The 20,240-nt window shown below is 40.6% G+C and overlaps 1 protein-coding gene across 3 annotated transcripts in view; it reads left to right on the top strand.

Moving 5' to 3' along the window:
• The first annotated feature begins 434 nt into the window (after positions 1-434).
• LOC143942893 (SLAM family member 9-like) overlaps positions 435-20,240 on the top strand; it is a 110,996-nt gene continuing 91,190 nt past the window's right edge. The window contains exon 1 of one of the 3 annotated variants that reach the window (XM_077464304.1): positions 435-896. Coding sequence is in view for 2 of the 3 variants with exons in the window: in XM_077464303.1 (XP_077320429.1) it covers positions 836-896 (61 nt within the window). In the remaining variant the exon portion in view is untranslated. The remainder of the gene's footprint in view (positions 897-20,240) is intronic. The other 2 variants (XM_077464303.1, XM_077464302.1) reach the window with 2 other exon arrangements.

The raw sequence follows: 20,240 nt of genomic DNA, 5'->3' as shown, positions 1-20,240 counted from the left end.
CAGCATCCAAAGTTGTTGGGTACCAACCCTGGGAACCCCTAGACGTAGAACAACAAGCCAATCGGAGGTAACCGGTAAGCCCAAAAGTCAAGGCTGCCCTATCGAGGGTTATGGCCGCTACAAATGCAAGACAAGCTCCTGGCCAACGCCCCTTAGGATAAAAGTCTGAGGCTTCGCAGAAAATCCGATCGTGTGTACGAGGCTTTAGGCTCTGTAAGCCACAATTTGCAGAGGCACAGCAGCCCATCCATTTGAATGGGCTTCCATGCCTCCTGAAACGCAGGGGAAAGGTCCCTGGGTCACTTTCCAAATTGGATCCCGCACGGGAAGTGCAAGCGCAGTGCAGTTCCCAGTGCAGGCATGCCATAAGGATTCATGGCACCCGCACACATCTCCTGCATTTTTTCTGGGCGAGAGGTTGCAGCTTCAGAAATGGATGCGGTCCCGTGGCGGCAATCACTTGCACAGATGGGAACCTAGCTTTTTGTGTTCCTAATCTGTTCCATTTGGTTCAAAGTACAAATCCACTCCAGCTTGTGGAAAACAAAAAAAAAGCGACATTTGCCTGGGCAAACAAGTGGTTAAAATTTTCTTTAGTGACATGAGACTTTCCTCCTCCCATATAGATTACACTCTACACAAAGCACAAGTAAGTCTAGACTAGAGCAGGCTCGTTTACTGAAAAAAAATAGAACCAACGCATATTTAGTACATATTCTGCAATGTTTCTATCTGCAATTGTTTACGGAAATACAGAAGATGGAGTATTTTGTGAAAACTTTATTTGGTTTGCAGAAATAAACTGAGTCACCCTGCAAAGAATCCGGATTACGCCATGCTCAGGCACATCCAAATCCTCTACGTCCTCATCGCCATAAAACGCTTCTTATCAGAAGGTTAGTATGTTATATTTTGCTTTATTTTTGTGTTCCAGGCCTGATATATTCTTCAGAAACCAGCCCAAATGTGTTGTCTGATATGCATCATGTCTGCACACTATGTTGTAGGAGTTCTACCAAGCGATGTGGGTTATTTTAGTTGCCTTTGAACTAGTTCTTAAATGTATATTTTCAAGGGTAAGATATAAATATCTGTATTTTCTTCTCCATAGTGCAGCTCTCTTTAGATGAAGGGGCTCTGCTGGGAATAGGCATGAAGCCATAGACAGGGATAGGAATACCCAGAAAACTCATCCATAAATATATACCAGTTAAAGTTAATCTGAAAGACAAAAGAAAAAGATCCCTAGATATAAACTCACTGATTACTGAAGCCACACATTAAACCTTGAAAAATTCCTGGCATGTGGACTTCTGTATACCCTCAACAAATACACTCACCGGCCACTTTATTAGGTACATCTGTTCAATTGCTTGCTAATCAATCAATCAGATGGCAGCAACTCTATGCATTTAGGCATCTAGACATGGTGAACACAACTTGCTGAAGTTCAAACTGAGCATCAGAATGGCAAAGAAAGGGGATTTAAGTGACCGTTAATGTGGCATGGCTGTTGGTGCCAGGCGGGCTGGTCTGAGCGTTTTAAAAACTGCTGATCTACTGGGATTTCCACCCACAACCATCTCTCGGGTTTACAGAGAATTGTCTGAAAAAGAGAAAATATCCAGTAAGCGGCAGTTGTGTGGATGAAAATGTCTTGTTTGATGTCAGAGGTCAGGGGAGAATGGGCAAACTGGTTCAAGAGGATAGAAAAGCAGCAGTAACTCACATAACCACTCGCTACAACCACGGTATGCAGAATACCATTTCTGAATGCACAACACATCGAACCTTGAAGCAGATGGGCTACAGAAGCAGAAGACCACACAGGTGCTACTCCTGTCAGCTAAGAACAGGAAACTGAGGCTACAATTCACACAGGCTCACCAAAATTGGACAATAAAAGATTGGAAAAAACGTTGCCTGGTCTGATGAGCCTCAATTTCAGCTGCGACATTTGGATAGTAGGGTAAACAACATGAAAGCATGGATCCATCCTGCCTTGTATGGTTCAGGCTGGTGTTGGTGTTGTAAGGGTATGGGGGATATTTTCTTGGCACACTTTGGGCCCCTTAGTACTAATTGAGCATCGTTTAAACGCCACGGCCTACCTGACTATTGTTGCTGACCATGTCCATCCCTTTATGACTACAGTGTACCCATCTTCTGGTGGCTCCTTCCAGCAGGATAATGCACCATGTCACAAAGCTCAAATCATCTCACCACTGGTTTCTTGAACATGACAATGAGATCGCCGTACTCCAATGATCTCCTCAGTCACCAGATCTCAATCCAATAGAGACCCTTTGGGATGTGGTGGAACAGGAGATTTGCATCGTGGATATGCAGCCAACAAATCTGCAGCAACTGCGTGATGTTATCATGTCACTATGGACCAAAATATCTGAGGAATGTTCCCAACTCCTTGTTGAATCGATGGCATGAAGAATTAAAGCACTTGTGAAGGCAAAAGGGGTCTAACTTGGTACTAGCAAGGTGTACCTAATAAAGTGCCTGGTGTATATATAGAGACTGATTTCCTACTTTTATTCACACACATGTACCCCAGTATGTGTTTATGTATGTGTATCAGGGCCGTCTTTAATATTGATTGGACCATGGGCAAAGATTTTCTTGGGCCCCCCCCCCCCCCCAATGTAATTTCACTCTCCACCTGCTCTGAGACATGCAATAAATAGCAGCTAGACTTAAAATCAGTTTACTGTATCAGATCAGGCAGCAATTGCCATTGGTTGCCAGAGGTTACAGAATATCATTACTGCTTACTGACTGGTTGCTAGAGGTTACAACACACATTACGGTTCACTGATTAGTTGCTAGAGGTTACAGCAAATGATTTCTGCTTAATTGGTTGCTAGAGATTACTGTACAGTATTACTGCTCACTGATTGGTTTCTAGAGGTTACAGCACATCACCTCCTCACTGCAGGGGGGCATGAGCTACATATGAATGCTGCCTTTATTTACATATCAATACCGCCGGCCGCATCTATTTACTTATGAATGCCACTGCTATTTACATATGAAATGCCGGTATTTACATGTAAACACAGAGTCTGCAGGTGAGTCATCTGTACGCAACAATAGGGCAGAGCTGGGCAGCATTAGTAGCAGCACTTCACACTGAGATATCAGGACACAGCACAGGACTAATACTTCAAAGGACAAGGGAATTTATACTGGAATAGTTGTCAAGTATGAGGCAGCGGCTTTGGGCCCCACAACAATGACAGGGCCCAGGGCAGCTGCCCCTTTTGCCCTGCTTTAAAGATGGCCCTGATGTGTATGTGTGTGTGTATATATATATTCTTTTTTTTGTGCTGTATTTAGAATTGCTTTATTGAAGGTCCATAGTACAAATGAAACTTGGCACACAACCCATGGGAAGAGCTACTTTATATTCCCATTCCTGACCTCACCCCTATTGTGTTCTTCTGGTGGGGAATACTGCACTTATGGTTCGGGGAACTACCCGACAGGTTGGTTGTATACAAGTTGACCAATAGATTGACTGGTGTACTACCAGGGTGCCCATCCATGGATCAAAATTATGCTGGTGCCTGAACTGGCTGAATTTCGATCCATGTATGGCCGGCTTTATTCTCTATGTCTAAATACTGTAGACGCACCAAGACAGTAAATCAGTGATTCTCAACCAGGGTTCCTCCAGAGGTTGTTAGGGGTTCCTTCAACATTGGGCAATTTCTGCCTCTCAGATAAGTTCCCACTGACACCATTGATCTTTTTAGCTCTCTGTAAGGAGGTAATTCTTCCCAATGACCACAAGTGTAAGGACCCTTCTTCCCACTGACCATCACACTAATGTATCATGAGGTGTAGATTTCTACTTTTTAGCAGAGGTTTACCTGAGACCAGAGAACTATTTCAAGGGTTCCTCTGTGTTGAAAAGGTTGAGAAAGGCTGCAGTAAATAAAGATGAATCATCTGGCACAGCTAACAAGAACATGGGTTTAAATCCTTCCCAGTTTTCTTTGGGCTTCAGATAGACCTTAAGACTACTGCACAAATGCTAAAAGATCTCTGCAGAAAACAGGATAACAATCTTACAATAACCTCCGGTATACATAGATTTATCTGATGGGTAGATTTTCAGAAGTTTCTATCGTTTCGTAGACTTGTTGGAGGGAGGAGAACTGAGAACCCAGCAAACCAAGGCTGTTTAAAAGAATGAAACACGAGATGAAACATCCGCCTACTTTATCTGCTTTTAATGAAAGCTCTTCGTTTTTACACAAAGGTTTCCTTTGAAATACTTTAGCCGCCATCTGTGCCTTTTATGGAAGAAAGCTTTCTCTTCTCTGTGCCCTTCTTTCTATAAAATGCTCCTTTTTTTAGTAGGTGTTCAAACGTGTACATTCCTGTGCGGTCCGGTTTTACAGCCCATTCGTTTGAATGGGCTGTAAAACACACTGGACAATGGAAAAGGTAGTCCAATCAGTACTTTTTCAAAACGCGCTGATGATACTGTGCAATTTGGTGGGCACAAACACGCTGTGTTTACGATCTATGTTTGGGGTGCCAACAAAACATTTCCACCCACATGCATATCACAAGGTTAGCACATTCACCTGTGGTGCGGGAAATGCGCACAGAATGGAAAAATAGAAGGCTGGATAGCCGCACACCAAAAAAGTTCACCTTTATTAAAAAATGTATCAAAGGATCACAGGGCAATACAGACTAACTGCACAGCTACTGACGCGTTTCACACCAGATATGGTGTGAAAAATGTAGGGTACCGAAGTTTGTCCTCATTTCACAGGCACGCACTAGACATGTGCAGTTAGTTTAGTTCTGAATTGAAATTTGGGCGAATTTTCATTTTTTGGAAATCTGGATGTATACGAATTTCCGAATTACAATAGTACCAAATTCAAACTAATCAAAAATAAAAAAATTTGGACAAAATTCGAATTGATTCAAATAAATTTTGAATCAATTTTGAATAGTTTTGGAATTAGAATAGTATTCAAATTCAAATCGTTTTCAAATTCAAATTCGAAAAGTTTTTGAATTTGAATAGTTTTCTAATTTTCAAAGAGAATAAAATATAATAGAAAATAAAGGAATAGAATATAAAAAAAATTGAATAGAAAAGAATATAACTGAAAATTAAAGAATAAAATATAATAGAGTAAAACAGAATAATAAAAGAATAGAATAGACTAAAATAGAATAGAAACGAATAGAATTAAAAAACAATACAATAGAATATAACCATTTCCCAAAATTCAAATAGGATCAATTTGAATTTGAATAAAGTAGAAAAAAATAGATTAGACTAGAAAATAAGAGAATAGTATAGAAAAAAACAATAGAATACCATAGAAAGAATATAACCATCTTCCGAAATTTGAATTTCGAAAAGAATAAATTTGAATAGAAAATAAAATAATAGAATAGAAAAGAATAGATTAGAATAGCAAGATGGTTATATTCTTTCTATTTTATTATGTTCTGTTGTTTTTTCTTTACTATTCTGTTAGTTTCTATTTTAATCCTTTTCTATTCTATTCAAATTCGAATTTCTATTCTATTCTATTGGGGTTTTTTTAATTGTATTTTCTATTCTATTATTTTGTATTCTAATTTCAGAAGATGTTTATATTCTTTCTATTTTATTATATTCTTTCTTTCTTTATTCTGTTCTATTTGTTTATATTCTATTCCATTCTATTCTGCTCTTATATTTTCTATTCTATTTTGCTCTTTTATATTTTATTCTTTTATTTTCTGTTATATTCTTTTCTATTCCTTTATTTTCTATTCTATTTTATTCTCTTTGGAAATTGGAAAACTATTCGAATTTGATAAGTGTTCGGATTCTAAAACATTTTGAAAATAAAAACTATTGTAAATTGATCTGAAAATGATTCAAATCGTTTTGAATACAAATAAAGGAAACTAATTCCCAAAATGAATTAAATATGTTAAACAAATTTAACTAAACACATTTATGTAAATAACAAATCGAAAATAAACAATTTTTTTTTTGTTCTGCATATGTCTAGCACACACTATTTTAAGGCTTGACATGTTGGGTATCTATTTACTCAGCGCAGCCTCATCTTTTATATTTACCCAAAAAAAATAGATATATTTTGTGTTTGTGTGCCATAAAATAAATGTTAGTGCTAATGTTGTGTAACATTAAAAAAAATTGGAACTAGCACTATAGCCCTATATCCAGGGGCTTTCAAAACATATATGTTTCAGGGGTTTTAACGAATCCTCAGGCCCCCAAAGTTAATTAACTCTTGGCACGCACTCCGATGCTTGTTAACATCTCTAGTGATTCTGCTTTCCTTCTGTGGGGAAACTCCAAATCACTAAAAAGATAAAAAGGAGGGCACAAATGTCTAGTGCATTACCCTCAACACCAAATACTGACGCATTTCGGGAGCCAAGCTCCCTTTCTAAGCACTCTACAGGCCTAAATGATTTTGAAACCTTATACAAAAAAAAAAAACACAGCTCCAGCGGCAAAAGGGTTAAGCACATAGGCATGCACACCCTAATAACCCCATGCAGTGCAGATTCCCCCTGCTGTAACCCCCCCCCCCCCCCTTGCCGCAGCCCTGCTGGCTTACCTCCTTTTCTCTCCCAGGAAAGGATGGAAGCCAGTGGGCACACAGAGGGATGTTTCAAGATGAACACAGATCAGTGATCGGTACTTATCACACACTGTGTTTATTCATAACAGAAGCATAGTACACTGTGATTACTATGCTTCAGTTTGTGAATGAACAGGAACACTGCAGAGAAAGGGACTGTGGGGCATCGCTGTCCTTAGTCCCTTTCTCTGTCTCAAAAGTGAGACATCAGGGGTCTATCATTCAACCAAGCCCTCCAAGGGGGCTCCTAAAAATAACAATTGCAAAAAATAATTTAAATAAAAAAAACTGTAGACATGGAGGAACTCATTCACCAAGCGAGGGACACCCCCTCAAAATTTGGAAAAATATGGTCGTGTTGGCCACATTTCATCACAACAGGCGAATATAAACAACTCAAGACTAAGAATAACCTCAAAGATGCGGCACGCGGGTGAGGAAGAACCCTGACTCCCCTCCGCCTTTTTTTTTTTTCCTAGTAGCTATCACCAAGAGATTACCCATCCCCTTCATTCTTCCAAAATACCCCTACCCATCTGCTGAAACCCCTTCCCTTCCTTAAATAATCCCCTGGACTGGAAATTCGTATTCCGAAGTCCATACTTTGACTTTTATAGGCTTTAACACACAGAGCAGTTCCAGATAGTCTCTAAAAAGAATGGAAGAAATGGAGATTCTGCAGTTACTTAACCTGTTCAGATCCCTGCTATAGCCGAATGATGGCTACAGCGTTGACCTGCTTTGGCCGGGAGTATGTCTATTGATGTCCTCCCATGTCTGAGCAGCCTGCGCGCCCCCTGCAGGACGCACAGGGCGCGCTCTGTGTCTACGAGGCTCACTGGATCACAGATCGGAGTAAGGGGTCGATCCCGACTCCTTACCACGTGATCAGCTGTCAGCCAATGACAGCTGATCATGTGATGTAAACAGAGCCGGTAATAGGCTATTTTTTCTCCTTGCTCTGACAGCATGAGGAAAAAAAAAAAAGCCGATCACCAGCGGCCATGAGAGGGACATCAATCCCGATCACAGAGAGCTGCTGCTAGCTCCTCAGTGCCCACCTGTGCCACCTGTCATTGCCACCAATAGTACACAACAGTGCCGCCTACCATTGCCCACAGTGCCACCCATCAGTGCCCACAGTGCCACCTTTCAGTGCCCACAATCAGTGCCTCATCAACAGTACTTCACATCAGTGCCACTTATCAGTGTCCATCAGTGTCACCTACCAGTGCCCATCAGTGCCACCTATAAGTGCCCATCAGTGCCATCTATCAGTGGTACCTATCAGTGCCCATCAGTGCCACCCATCCGTGCCACCCATATGGGCCCATCAGTGCCATCTTATCAGTGGCCATCAGTGTCGCCTTATCTGTACCCATCAGTACCACCTTATCTGTCCCCATCAGTGCTGCCTTAACTATGCCTATCAGTGCAGCCTATCAGTGCCCACCAGTGCCGCCTCATCAGCGCATATCAATGAAGGAGAAAAATGACCTGTTTGCAAAATTTTATAACAAACTAGGAAATATGATTAATTTTTTTCAAAATTTTCCAGCTTTTTTGTTTGTTTAGCAAAAAATAAAAATCCCAGCAGTGATTAAATACCACCAAACAAAAGCTCTATTTGTGTGAAAAAAAGGCTAAAAATGTAATTTGGGTACAGTGTTGTGTGAACGCGCAATTGTCATTCAAAGTGTGTCAGCGATGAAAGGTGAAAATTGGTCTGAGCAGGAGGGGGGTTTAAGTGCCCAGTAAGCAAATGGTTAAAGCTACCACCTCAAAGATATGCCATAGCTAACATTACAGGAAGCTAAACACCACAAAATGAACAACCTACGTGACCTGTGGTTTAATGCCATGTTAAGTAAATGAATATGCTGTTATGTATTACTCTTGTGACACTTGCATTTCTGTGCATATATATAGATGTATAAGTTTGCTAAAGAGGCTGCCTCCGTACATATAGATGTAACTGTTATACCTTACCTTGTAACTGATAATTCAATAAAAATAATTAAAAATAAATAAATAAATAAATAAAAATAAATTAAATTAAAAAGATTACTGACACTGCCCTACTGACACCGTCAATGTTTTAATACATTTATTTATATATATATACACACACAGCTTTCCATCCTTTGTTCTTTGGGAACTTGTCTGCCAGTCTATGGAAATTAAATTTTCCATAAATACTTCAAACGTTGTTTTTTTTCCCTTGCATCATTACAAAAGTATGTTTGGGGGCTTGCCTTATATTTTTATAGCCTGGAAAAATAACAGCCCGCAATAAGATTGTAAAAAACAAAAGAAAAAACAAATTGTAAATGCAATTATACAATGCACTGAACATTTGCTTGTGATGTATCTGAGTAGTGAATTGTAGTAAATGACATTGATGTGTCCGATATCATGTGCCTATTACCAAGTAAATGCAGTTTGTTTACTGTAAGTGCTTTTTAACCGCTTGCCGACTGCCTCACGACAATATACGTCAGCAGAAGGGCAGAGTAGGCAGAATCACATACCTGTACGTTGCCCTATAAGAGGCGGCCAGCGGGCACGTGGCAAGCTCCGTGAGTCGTACTCGATCGCCACGGGGATACCCGCGATCGCCTCACGGGGAGGAAGAACGGGGAGATGCTAATGTAAATAAGAATCTCCCCGTTCTGCCTAGTGAGAGTGTCATTGATCTCTGCTCCCTGTGATCGCAGCAGAGATCAGTGACGTGTCACACACAGCCATGCCCCTGATCATCTGCTCCCTGTCATCAGGAGCAGTGATCAGTGTCGGGTCACTGCTAGCCCATACCCCCCCACAGTTATAAACCCAACCCAGGACACACTTAACCCCTACACTGCCACCTAGTGGTTAACCCCTTCACTGCCAGTATCATTTACACAGGAATCAGTGCATTTGTATAGCACTGATAGCTGCATAAATGGCAATGGTCCCAAAAATGTGTCAAAAATGTCCGATATGTCTGCCATAATGTCACAGTCATGATAAAAATTGCTGATCACTGCCATTTAAAAAAAGAAAAAAAAATGATTAATAAAAATGCCATAAAACTATCCTCTATTTTGTAAACACTATAACTTTTGCACAAACCAATCAATAATCGCTTATTGTGATTTTATTTTTTTACCAAAACTATGTAGAAGAATACGTATCGGCCTAAATTGAGGAAAAAAATATATTTTTTATATATTTTTTTGGGGGATATTTATTATAGCAAAAAGTAAAAAATTAGTTTTTTTCAAAATTGGAGCTTTTTTTTTTGGTTTGTAGCGCAAAAAATAAAAACTGCAGAGGTGATGAAGTACCACCAAAAGAAAGCTCTATTTGTGGTAAAAAAAGGACATCAATTTTGTTTGGGTACAACATTGCACGTCCGCGCTATTGTCAGTTAAAACAATGCAGTGCCGAATCGCAAAAAGTGCTCTGGCCATGAGCCCCCCCCCCCCCCGACAGTCCAAACCCCTTATAGGGCTGGCGGGAGCCGATGCCAAGGGGTTAAAGCAGCACTGTAAGGAAAAAGGTCATAATGGCCAAGCAGGCTACATAGCAAAAGACTTCCATACGGTATAACCTATTTTAAATATGATTGGCTCTTAGAGGGAGTACACTATGGGGTTTATTTACTAAAGGCAAATAGACTGTTCACTTTGCAAAGGGCAGTTGTTCCAGAGTTTATTAAATGAGCAGAAGCTCTGCTGACTTCCATCATCCTGTGCAAGCAAAAATGTTTTTTTTTTTTTCTTGCATGTGATTGGCTAGTCTCTGCAAAGTAAAGCTTTTCCTTATTTACTAAGTTCTGGAGCAACTGCACTTGCAGAGTGCAACTGCACTTTTGTTTGCAAAGTGCACAGTCTATTTGGCTTTAGTAAATCAACCCCCAAGGATAGGTTCATTTACTCAGGGATCTTGGTCAACTAATGACACAAATTGGACCCTTGTAAAAAGTGATAAATCATTCGGTTATTAGTCCCACATTCATTGGTATACCATATGTGTAATCAAAGAACAATCTTGATGTTCAGGTTAGTGTGTGTTATTCTTTTTTCTCCTATTTACCATATTGATGGTGCATGTATGTGTGGAGAAGGTGCACCACCTTTGTGTAATATTTGCACATACAGGTTGTGTCAGCCAAGGTATTATCTTTTTATCCATATGTCTTTGTTGATCGTTTCTCTCACCACTGCAAGTATGATCACATTTGGGTCGTTGCAACCACCCAATTTCATATTCAGGTTTAGAGATGATGCTTGGATAAGAATTACATCATTTAGGGACTATGCTTGGAGGGAATAATGAGCACTTCATGTTATCACAATCCCTTCTCAATAAAATAGGTAAAAAGGATTGCATGTGAGCTGCTTCTGCTCATCAAACTGTATACAGTGGAACCTCGGATTGCGAGTAACGATCGTTTCGCAATACAAGCACTGTATTTTTAAAAATCGTAACTCAGTTTGCGAGTCTTGTCTCGCAAAACGAGCATGATTCAGGTCAAAGCGTGTGCAATACCGCATTTGGCCTGAGGTGGGGGGTGCCAGAGCCGAGCGGTGCCGATCGATGCTTTTCGTAAATGCACAGAAAGGCCCGAGGACAGCTCGGCTGACCTCGGCAAACCTCGGGAACGGAGTCTTTCAGAGGTTTGCCGAGGTCAGCCAAGGTGTCCTCGGGCCTTTCCAGCCATTTCCGAGGCTCTCCGGCGCCCCCTACCTCTGGCCGCATGCGGTATTGCATGCCATTGAAGTCAATGCGGAACAAATTATTTTCGTTTCCATTGACTTTGTTACACGAGTACTTTGGATTAAGAGGATTCTCCTGGAATGGATTATGCTCCACTGTACCATGATAAGTCCTGGATAAAATGACTAAGACATACCAGATGTAGTACCAAATGTGTTCTGCATATCGCGATAGCCCTCTGGCCCCACTTCCAACCTATAACTAAAATGATACGACTGACACACCTTATGGAGTAAAATTTGGCTGTACCGGACATTTATTAACCATAACAACATATAAACATTCCTTAGAACAGAAATATAGAACAATAACAATAATGACTCCCACAGATTTGTCAATCCTTGGAGGCACCACTGAACCAACACAAAAATTGTATCTGCAGAACCACTTAAGGGTCCTCAGCCACAGAACACTGACTCGAGGACAATACCAAATTTTCCACTGACACCTCCATTTCCATAAATTCCCATTAAACCACTGTTAACTGGGATTAACCATAGGATGCCATACCATAGACGGGTCATTACTCTGATATTATACAGACATTTTGGATGCCTCCAAGGACCCCAACCGCCATACCGCTACAACCACCCAACAAGTCCACCATCCACAGGGTCAGGAGGGTGGGAAACTTCTTCTTTGTCTGTTGCCTCAAAATGCCCCTCCGACTTTACAACTTCACCTCCCCACCTACGTTGCCCCTCCCTATCTTACTTTTAACCAATCCCTGTCTCCACACGTTGTACCAATCCTGACAATCTATTAACCCTCCAATGGCCAAACTACCCTGCTAGCCTAGTCATGCATGCCCTTCACCTATTTTTCTTCTTTTATTCTGCCTTTACTGACAGCTCCTGATGCTTTTGATGATGAACATATCCCCATTTCCTGTTTATTCTCATACAAATACATCAGTCTGTCTCTTGTTCAAGCCCTTGCCTGTTGTGGAGAAAAGACAGGATCATTAAATGGAATCATTTCAGCCTTCAGCTCATTAGTTTCATGGCTGTAAAGTATTTTTAGTGTCTAGGGACACTTAATAGCTAACATCTGTCCCTCTCTTGGATCCCATTTCCGTCATAACTATCTCTCTGTTGACTATGATGTGTAGGTCGGTATAAACATATGAATTATTTAAAGGGAATCTGTACAGAGGGAAAAATGACACTGCCAATGCCAACTGCAACTAAAAACTGGTTGCATGACTGACCTGCTCATCTGATAACATCAGTATATTCCGAGTCACTGATAAGGATGAGCTTTTGTGTACATGTAGCTGCAGTACAGGTGTTATGCGTTTGTGTCAGGGAATGCCTGAATAATTAATTAATTTGAGTAATTTTTAAATCAAGCAGATTCCTTTAACCACTTCTTGACCACACATATACTGTGGCAGGATGGCCTCTCTGTGCCAGATCATGTACCTAGCACATGATTTGGCACTTCCAGGTCTGGGGCACACACACACACACACACACCTGCTCTACTGTGATCACACACAGCAGGAGCCCAGCAGCAGGTACTGCAGACTCGATGTCCGACTGCACCCGCCAATTGTACAGTACACAGGCAAAACAGCGATCTGCCTATGTAAACAAGGCAGATTGCCATTCTGTCAGTAGGAAAGGTATTGATCCTGCATTCTTGCAAAGCAGGGACATGGATCCACACAGTTAACCCTTTTATGGCCCCTAATGTTAACCCCTTCCCAGCCAGTGTCATTAGTACAGTGAAAGCGCATATTTTTTGGCACCGATCACTGTATTCGTGTCAATGGTCCCCAAAAAGTGTCAGTGTCCATTTTGTCCACTGCAATATCCCAGTCCCGCTATAAGTCGCTGATCGCCGTCATTACTAGTAAAAAATAAATAAATAAATACAAATATCCCATAGTTGGTAGACAATATAATTTTTTGCGCAAACCAATCAATATACGCTTATTGGGATTTTTTTTACCAAAAATTTGCAGCAGAATACATATTGGCCTAAATTGATGAAGAAATTCAATTTTTTTCACATTTATTTTTTATTGGCTATGTGTTATAATAGAAAGTAAAAAATAATGTTTTTTTTTTTTCAAAAGTTATCAATCTTTTTTGGTTTATAGTGCAAAAAATAAAAACTGCAGAGATGATCAAATACCACCAATAGAAAGCTCTATTTGTGGAAAAAAAAGGGACATAAAATGTATTTTGGCACATTGTCGCAGGACTGTGCAATTGTCAGTTTAAAGTAACGCAGTGCTGTATTGCAAAAAAAATGTGCTGGTCAGGAAGGGGGGGGGGGGGGGGACTTCTGGAGGTTAAGTGGTTTTGTATGGAATTAAACTCAATAATTAGATTCTTCCTGTAGACAGAATAGAAGAATAATTAAAAATGGAAAAAAAATATAAAATAAAAATTGGATGGTTATTGGGGGAGAGCAATTAGGTTACCCAAAAGAAAAAAAGCAATGGGCTTATTGATCTAGAAAAACAGTTCACAGAATAAATTATAGTTACCCCTTTTCAAAATGGCTGTTGGCTAAAAATGGTTGCTACCAGAATCTCCTAAAATGGCCGCCAATAACAGGTTGTAGTTGCCTTCCCAAAATGGCATCTCGTTATGTGGCCTCTATGGGGGAGTGCGTTGTGCTCAGAATGCAAAGATCAGGAGTAGGCTGCACCCAGAATGCAGGGTTCGAGAGTGTGTTGCACTCAGAATGTATAATGTTATGCACACATCAGGGCCAGACTGGGAATAAAAACCAGCCCTGGAAAAAATTTCATACCAGCCCCACAGCATTATTATACCAGCCCAACAGCATAACGTCATTATTTTCTTGTTCATGAAAGGAAAAACCATACATTTTAAAGCACATTTGATGGAGAGAGTATTATATATATAGATATAAAATCACATAGGGCTTTATATATATATATATATATATATATATATATATATATATATATATATATATATATATATATATATATAAATTCCAGTTAAAGTGGAAGTAAATCCTTCTATCATTTTCTGTCAAGGAAGCTGCCATCTTGGCCTCTAATGATTCTTCAACTGCCATAATGCTGCACATGTGATCAGTTATGAAACCAGCCATTGGATGGTTTGAAAGTTTGGTTGAGAGCACAACCAATGTGAAAGTTAGCATTTCCGGCATGCCAGGAATGTAAATGTTTTTTGAAACTGGGTTTACTCCCACTTTAAAAGTGGTAAGTAGTCAATCATCAAGGGGGACCACAGAAACTCAGAACGTGGGGTGGGGGGGGCCACCTCCACAGAAAGAATACACTAAGGTAAGGGGGGGTGGGTTACTAATATAAGGAAGAAACCCTTTATATCAGTGTCCCCTTACATTATCTTATTCACTCACCCTTACATCAGTGACCCCCCTCCCCCCCGATTGACCTAGCGGTGCTGTCACTGACCTCCTCTCAGGTGCACTGTGCAGGACTCAGTCAGTCGTCTCCAGCTCGGTGCCTCAGGTTTTATCCTATAGTCTCCTGTCCACAGTCCACACAAGTCTGACTTCTCCCATGACCCCCATCCCGGCAGCGCTCCCACTTTTGACTCCTTTCCAGACTCCCTCAGAGATTGCAGCCTCACCGTGCCCACCATTGCAGCCTCACTGGGCCCATCAATGTCCATCAATGCAGTCTCACTGGGTCCATCAAATGCAGCTTTACTGTTCCGTGAATGCAGTCTCACTGTGCCCCATTTCCCAGTCTGCAGTCCCTGTTTGTGGGAAGGTGTGTTGTTGGTGCTCGGTACGGTACCTTGCATGCCAGCAGGATAGAGATACCGGGAAATCTCCTGGTATCCCGGTAGGCCAGTTCAGCCCTGGCACACATGCACTCCAGCAAACATGCACTTCACTCTCCAATATCCATGTCACCAGTAACACATGCTCTCCAGCACACACTTCAATCCCTAATATCCATGTCACCAGTAACACATACTCTCTAGTGCACACACTTTAATCCCCAGTGAGACCTACTTTCTGGCACACTAGTTAGAGTAGATTCCTAATTTCCCTCTGTTCTATGAAGTGTCTTATGCTACTCTAGTTTTGCCTAAGGATGGGCTTTAAACAAACTGTTATATAAATGCAGTGAGGTCCTGGGCCCCCAGAGGTCTAATGATAACCTCTAAGGTTAGAGACAGCTGACATCCTTCTGTGTAGAGTGGGTCACAAGGCATGGTGGGTGTAGTGCAAGATAAATTAATGGGCACCAGACACTTCTTGAATACAAAGAGATTTATTGTCTCTGGAACAGAACTGTGGGAGAGAGGGTTTAGGGCCAGGACACCCTCAGGTAGATGTAATGCAAATTGGCAGACTCTGAGACTTCTATAGGCAGACAGCCATACAGGGAAAAGCATTGAGTTAGACACCACATCCGCATGGGTAGGACAGCTGTTTCCTATGGCAACAATCTTGTAACAGTTTCTAACAAAGGTTGCAATGAACTTCTTCACTTCCTCTACAGCCTCCTACTGTAGATCTTCACTCAACTGAGCTCCCAGTCTTTCACTAGACTATCAGATCCACTTGCCACTGGATCCCCTGAGCTCTACCACTTCTCTTACTCAGTATCTTCCTCAAGCGTCACCCCCCGCTTCCCTGCTGGGTCCCTAACTTGGTAATCCCAGATACTCCTCAAGCTTCACCCCTGCTGGCCTGCTAGGTCCCTGGCTTGGCACTCAATGATGCTCCGCAAGTGACAACTCTGCTGGCTGAGTCCCCGGCTTGGTACTTGCTGAAGTTTCCCCACTTCTTCACCATCCCCGGCTGGTGAAAAGACTGCTCTGGTACTTGCTTCAGTTACTCACAGTGGTCTCTGGGAGCAAAGCAAGGTGGATGGCCCCTTAGTGGCGACAGCGTCCCTTCTTTCCTCCTACCATATCTGGTTCCCCAACCAGGTGAACCACTACTTCTGGTTGGACTACAAGCCGTAAGTCCCAACCCTACACTGCTTCTACTGCTCCTGGATAGGCCTCAGGCAACTTAGCGGCCAGGGGTCCCAGAGTAGGCCTCAGGCTTCCAGGCTAGCAGCCCGAGTGACATAACATATGTCCACCTAGACAGCCATTCAGGTGGCACAGAACCCCCGATCACCTGACTCCACCCAAATAAATAGGCCCTCCCAGCAGGCCAAGGGACCAAAGAAAATCCCTGCCCATTGGCTGAGACACCCCATCCATTCATGATCTGACCTGGCTAAGCCCTTATTTTAATGTCACCAGCTACAATGCCACCTAATGACAGAAGAGAAAAGGTGCAGAGTTAGAGAGGAATCGATTGATCTTCTAACAATTGGCCAAGGCAACTATCGCCCGGAAACTAAATTTAATAACAACCCTGCCTAAACATCAGGGTGTTACATAAACAGGCTGCCCATAGCTGCCATTGCCAAGATTCATTCTTTTTAAGAACTAACAAATGACAAGTGGTGTAAATTAGCTAGAATACTAGTCAATATCAGTGTATCAAAGATATATTAGCTTTGTAATAATAATGATCTCTAATATTGGGTGTCCTACGTGTGTGGATGTTGCTGTGATCTGTAGAACTATTAGTTTTGTTCTTTAACATTTTAGAATTGGGTGCCTCGAGATTGTCCATAATTTTTAAAGGGTGTTGCAACTGAAAAAAAATGTTGAAAAACACTGGTGTAGACTCTAACAGAACAACAAACATAAAAGGAGGAACAAAGGGCAGAAAAATAAATAGACAAATTGGCAATGTTTGTATCTGACATTTATAAGGCTTTGCTGTGCAGGTGCTGTTATTTTCGTTTTAAAATGCTTGAGATGATAGTAGCTGTATTTGTGCATGTAAAACTTGCTAATCCAGGAAAGCTGCCGACACTACCCACAGTTCCTAAATATGTGAATGAACAAAATATATCAAAATAAGTGCAACGCTGAATTAAACATAAGACTATCCTCTAGGGATATAAAGTGCAATGATATAGACAATTACAAATTAAAGTGCAATGTGCAAAGTTTCTCCACAGTGTCCTTATATGGATTAAACAGTATGATTTGCAATAAAGTGCAATGTGCATAATTTCTCCACACAGTGTCCTTGTATAAATCAAACAATGGTGAAAACAGCATGCCAGTCCATTTTGTGAATAGTAGAATCACTTTTTTTTTAAACAATCTCTCCAGAACCATCCACCTCTGTGTATGTTCTAAAAATCCTTGTGCTGCCTCCACCGGTTGTGCCCTCACTTTATAGGCTTTGTAAATGTGCCTTTGAGAATGTGCAATCCTCTGAAATGCTCCTTCCAATATTCCTCCTCCTTATAAACTGCCCATGTGCTCAGGTCACATCAATCACCTTCTTTATTGTGCCTCATTAATGCTGCCTGTGAACTCCAATCCCATTGACCACATGCAGAGAAATAAGATCTTGCAATAATGCTTTATCATTTTAAAATGTATACAAATGTATAAAAAAAAGTCATACAATAAATATGCACTCACATTTGGAACAACCTAATCAGGCCTGTGAATGTTACATGTGCCAAGGATGTGCTAGGATGAATGCATCAGCTTTTAGCCGGCTCTGCAGCCCCGTCTGCCAGTGCTCCCTCCATCCATTACACCCTCAATATCCATTCCTGGTTCCATGTTCGTCAGCCTCTCAGGTCCCTCCTACTAGTTTTGTCACTCCTTGCGACTTCCTCAGGGAGATATATGTACTTATCTATTTGCACTTACAGTTAAACCTTCAGTATGAGCCTTCAGGGTGTTCCCTTCTTCTGGGTCCAAGCAATATTATTTGGACCTTGAAGAAGGGAACACCCCAAAAGCTTGTCCTGAAAAAAAAAGTAAAAACCCCTGCGCACACCAATATGAAAACAATATAATATAATAAAACAAATAGAATGCTGCTGCTAAATCTGAGAGTGTACCACTCACTCACAAGTGCTAGAAATTCAAAAACAATAGTGATTCAGCGTCACACCTGCATACAAATATTTACGGAAAAATACATATATGTGAATTCATCAATTGTGTGATAAGATCATTATATAATTCCACCGGAAAAAATAAAATGAAGAAAACATATGGAAAAATATTATGAAACAGTCCACGTGAATGTGCTGCACCACCAGCAACTAAAATCCTCTAAAACATGCTCATAAATGTTCTTCACACCATGTGTAACCACCACCATTGTCTGCTCACCTCCTGTACTGACCCATGACCCATTCAGCTTTTATGTAAAGTTTAGCAAAAACCACTCCAAGTCTGACTGAAGGTGTTAAGAACATTTAAGAATAAGCGTGTTTTAGAGCAGGGGTCTCCAAACTGCGGCCCTTTTGATTGCCTTTATCCAGCCCTTGGGGTACTTCTCCTTTCATTGATACAAGCCACTATTCCTCCCATTGACACCAACAATGGGGTAATATTCCTGCTACTGACATCAACAATGGGGCACCATTCCTCCCATTGACACCAATGATGGGGCAATATTCCTCAAACTGACACAAACAATGGGGCACTATTATTCCCACTGTCACCAACGATGGGTCACTATTATTCCCACTGACACATAGTTACATAGTTAGTCAGGTTGAAAAAAGAGTCCATCCAGTTCAACCACAAAAAAAATAAAATAATATCATACAATCCCATATATCCAATTCTATACCCACAGTTGATCCAGAGGAAGACGAAAAACCCCAGCAGAGCATGATCCAATTTGCTAAAGCAGGGGAAGAAATTCCTTCCTGATCCCCCAAGAGGCAATCAGATTTTCCCCGGATTAACACCAACGACACCAATGATGTGGCACTTTTCCTCCCACTGACAGAAACGATGGGGCATATTTTCTTTTCACTGATAGCAATGATGAGGCACTATTCTTCCCACTGACACCAATGATGAGGCACTATTCTTCCCACTAACACCAACGATGGGACACTATTCTTCTCACTGACACCAGGATAATTTCTACTCCCAATGGCCACAGGTCGGCCCTGCCAAAGTCTGGTGAACAGTAAAATGGCCCTTTGTATAGAAAGTTTGGAGACCCCTGTTTTATAGGATTTAGTTGCTTGTGGTGAAGCACATTCACATGGACTTTTTCATAAATTTTTCCATATTTTTTTTTTCATTTTATTTTCTTCTATTTAATTTTTTGGTGGAATTCTATAATGATCTTATCACACATTGGATGGACTTGTGAATTCACATATATGTATTTATCCATATATTTGTATGCAGGTGTTGCGCTGAATCACTACTGCATGGCAGGACATTTATGCGGGGGATAGGGTCTTTGGGGCCCTGATTTTACTTATTTTACTGCTTTCTTAATTAAAATAAAATTTTCTTAAATTTTTAATCATTGGGGCTGAAACTTTAATGGAGATTTAATAAATATATATATATATATATATATATATATATATATATATATATATATATATATATATATATATATATATATATATATATATATATATATATATATATATAAATGTATTTTATTTTATTTCTTTTGTCAGCCCTTTAAACGTTTTATAGTGTTCCTCTTTCTTTTTTAAACCGTAGATTATTACTTCTCTTATCTTCACACCTGTCGAAGGTGTATGTTCAATGTTTCATTTATACTCAGTAATAGGGTAAAGTCCATTGCAGCAGATGTCTTTTTTTTATTGTATTACAGCCTCTATAAGGTTGTTTGCAAGGGAAAAAATAAATTATATATAATATATATATATATATATATATATATATATTTTATGCTCAGTAACTGAAAGAACCCTTTTGTCTAAACGGATCCATTCATTCTGTCTGA

The sequence above is a fragment of the Lithobates pipiens genome, unplaced genomic scaffold (assembly GCF_037356315.1).
Source record: "Lithobates pipiens isolate NorthernLeopardFrog02 unplaced genomic scaffold, aLitPip1_a1.2 Scaffold_30, whole genome shotgun sequence".
In the NCBI taxonomy this organism is placed as follows: domain Eukaryota; kingdom Metazoa; phylum Chordata; class Amphibia; order Anura; family Ranidae; genus Lithobates; species Lithobates pipiens.
Note: the sequence above shows the minus strand (reverse complement) of the source record. Positions and strands in the feature narration are given on the sequence as shown.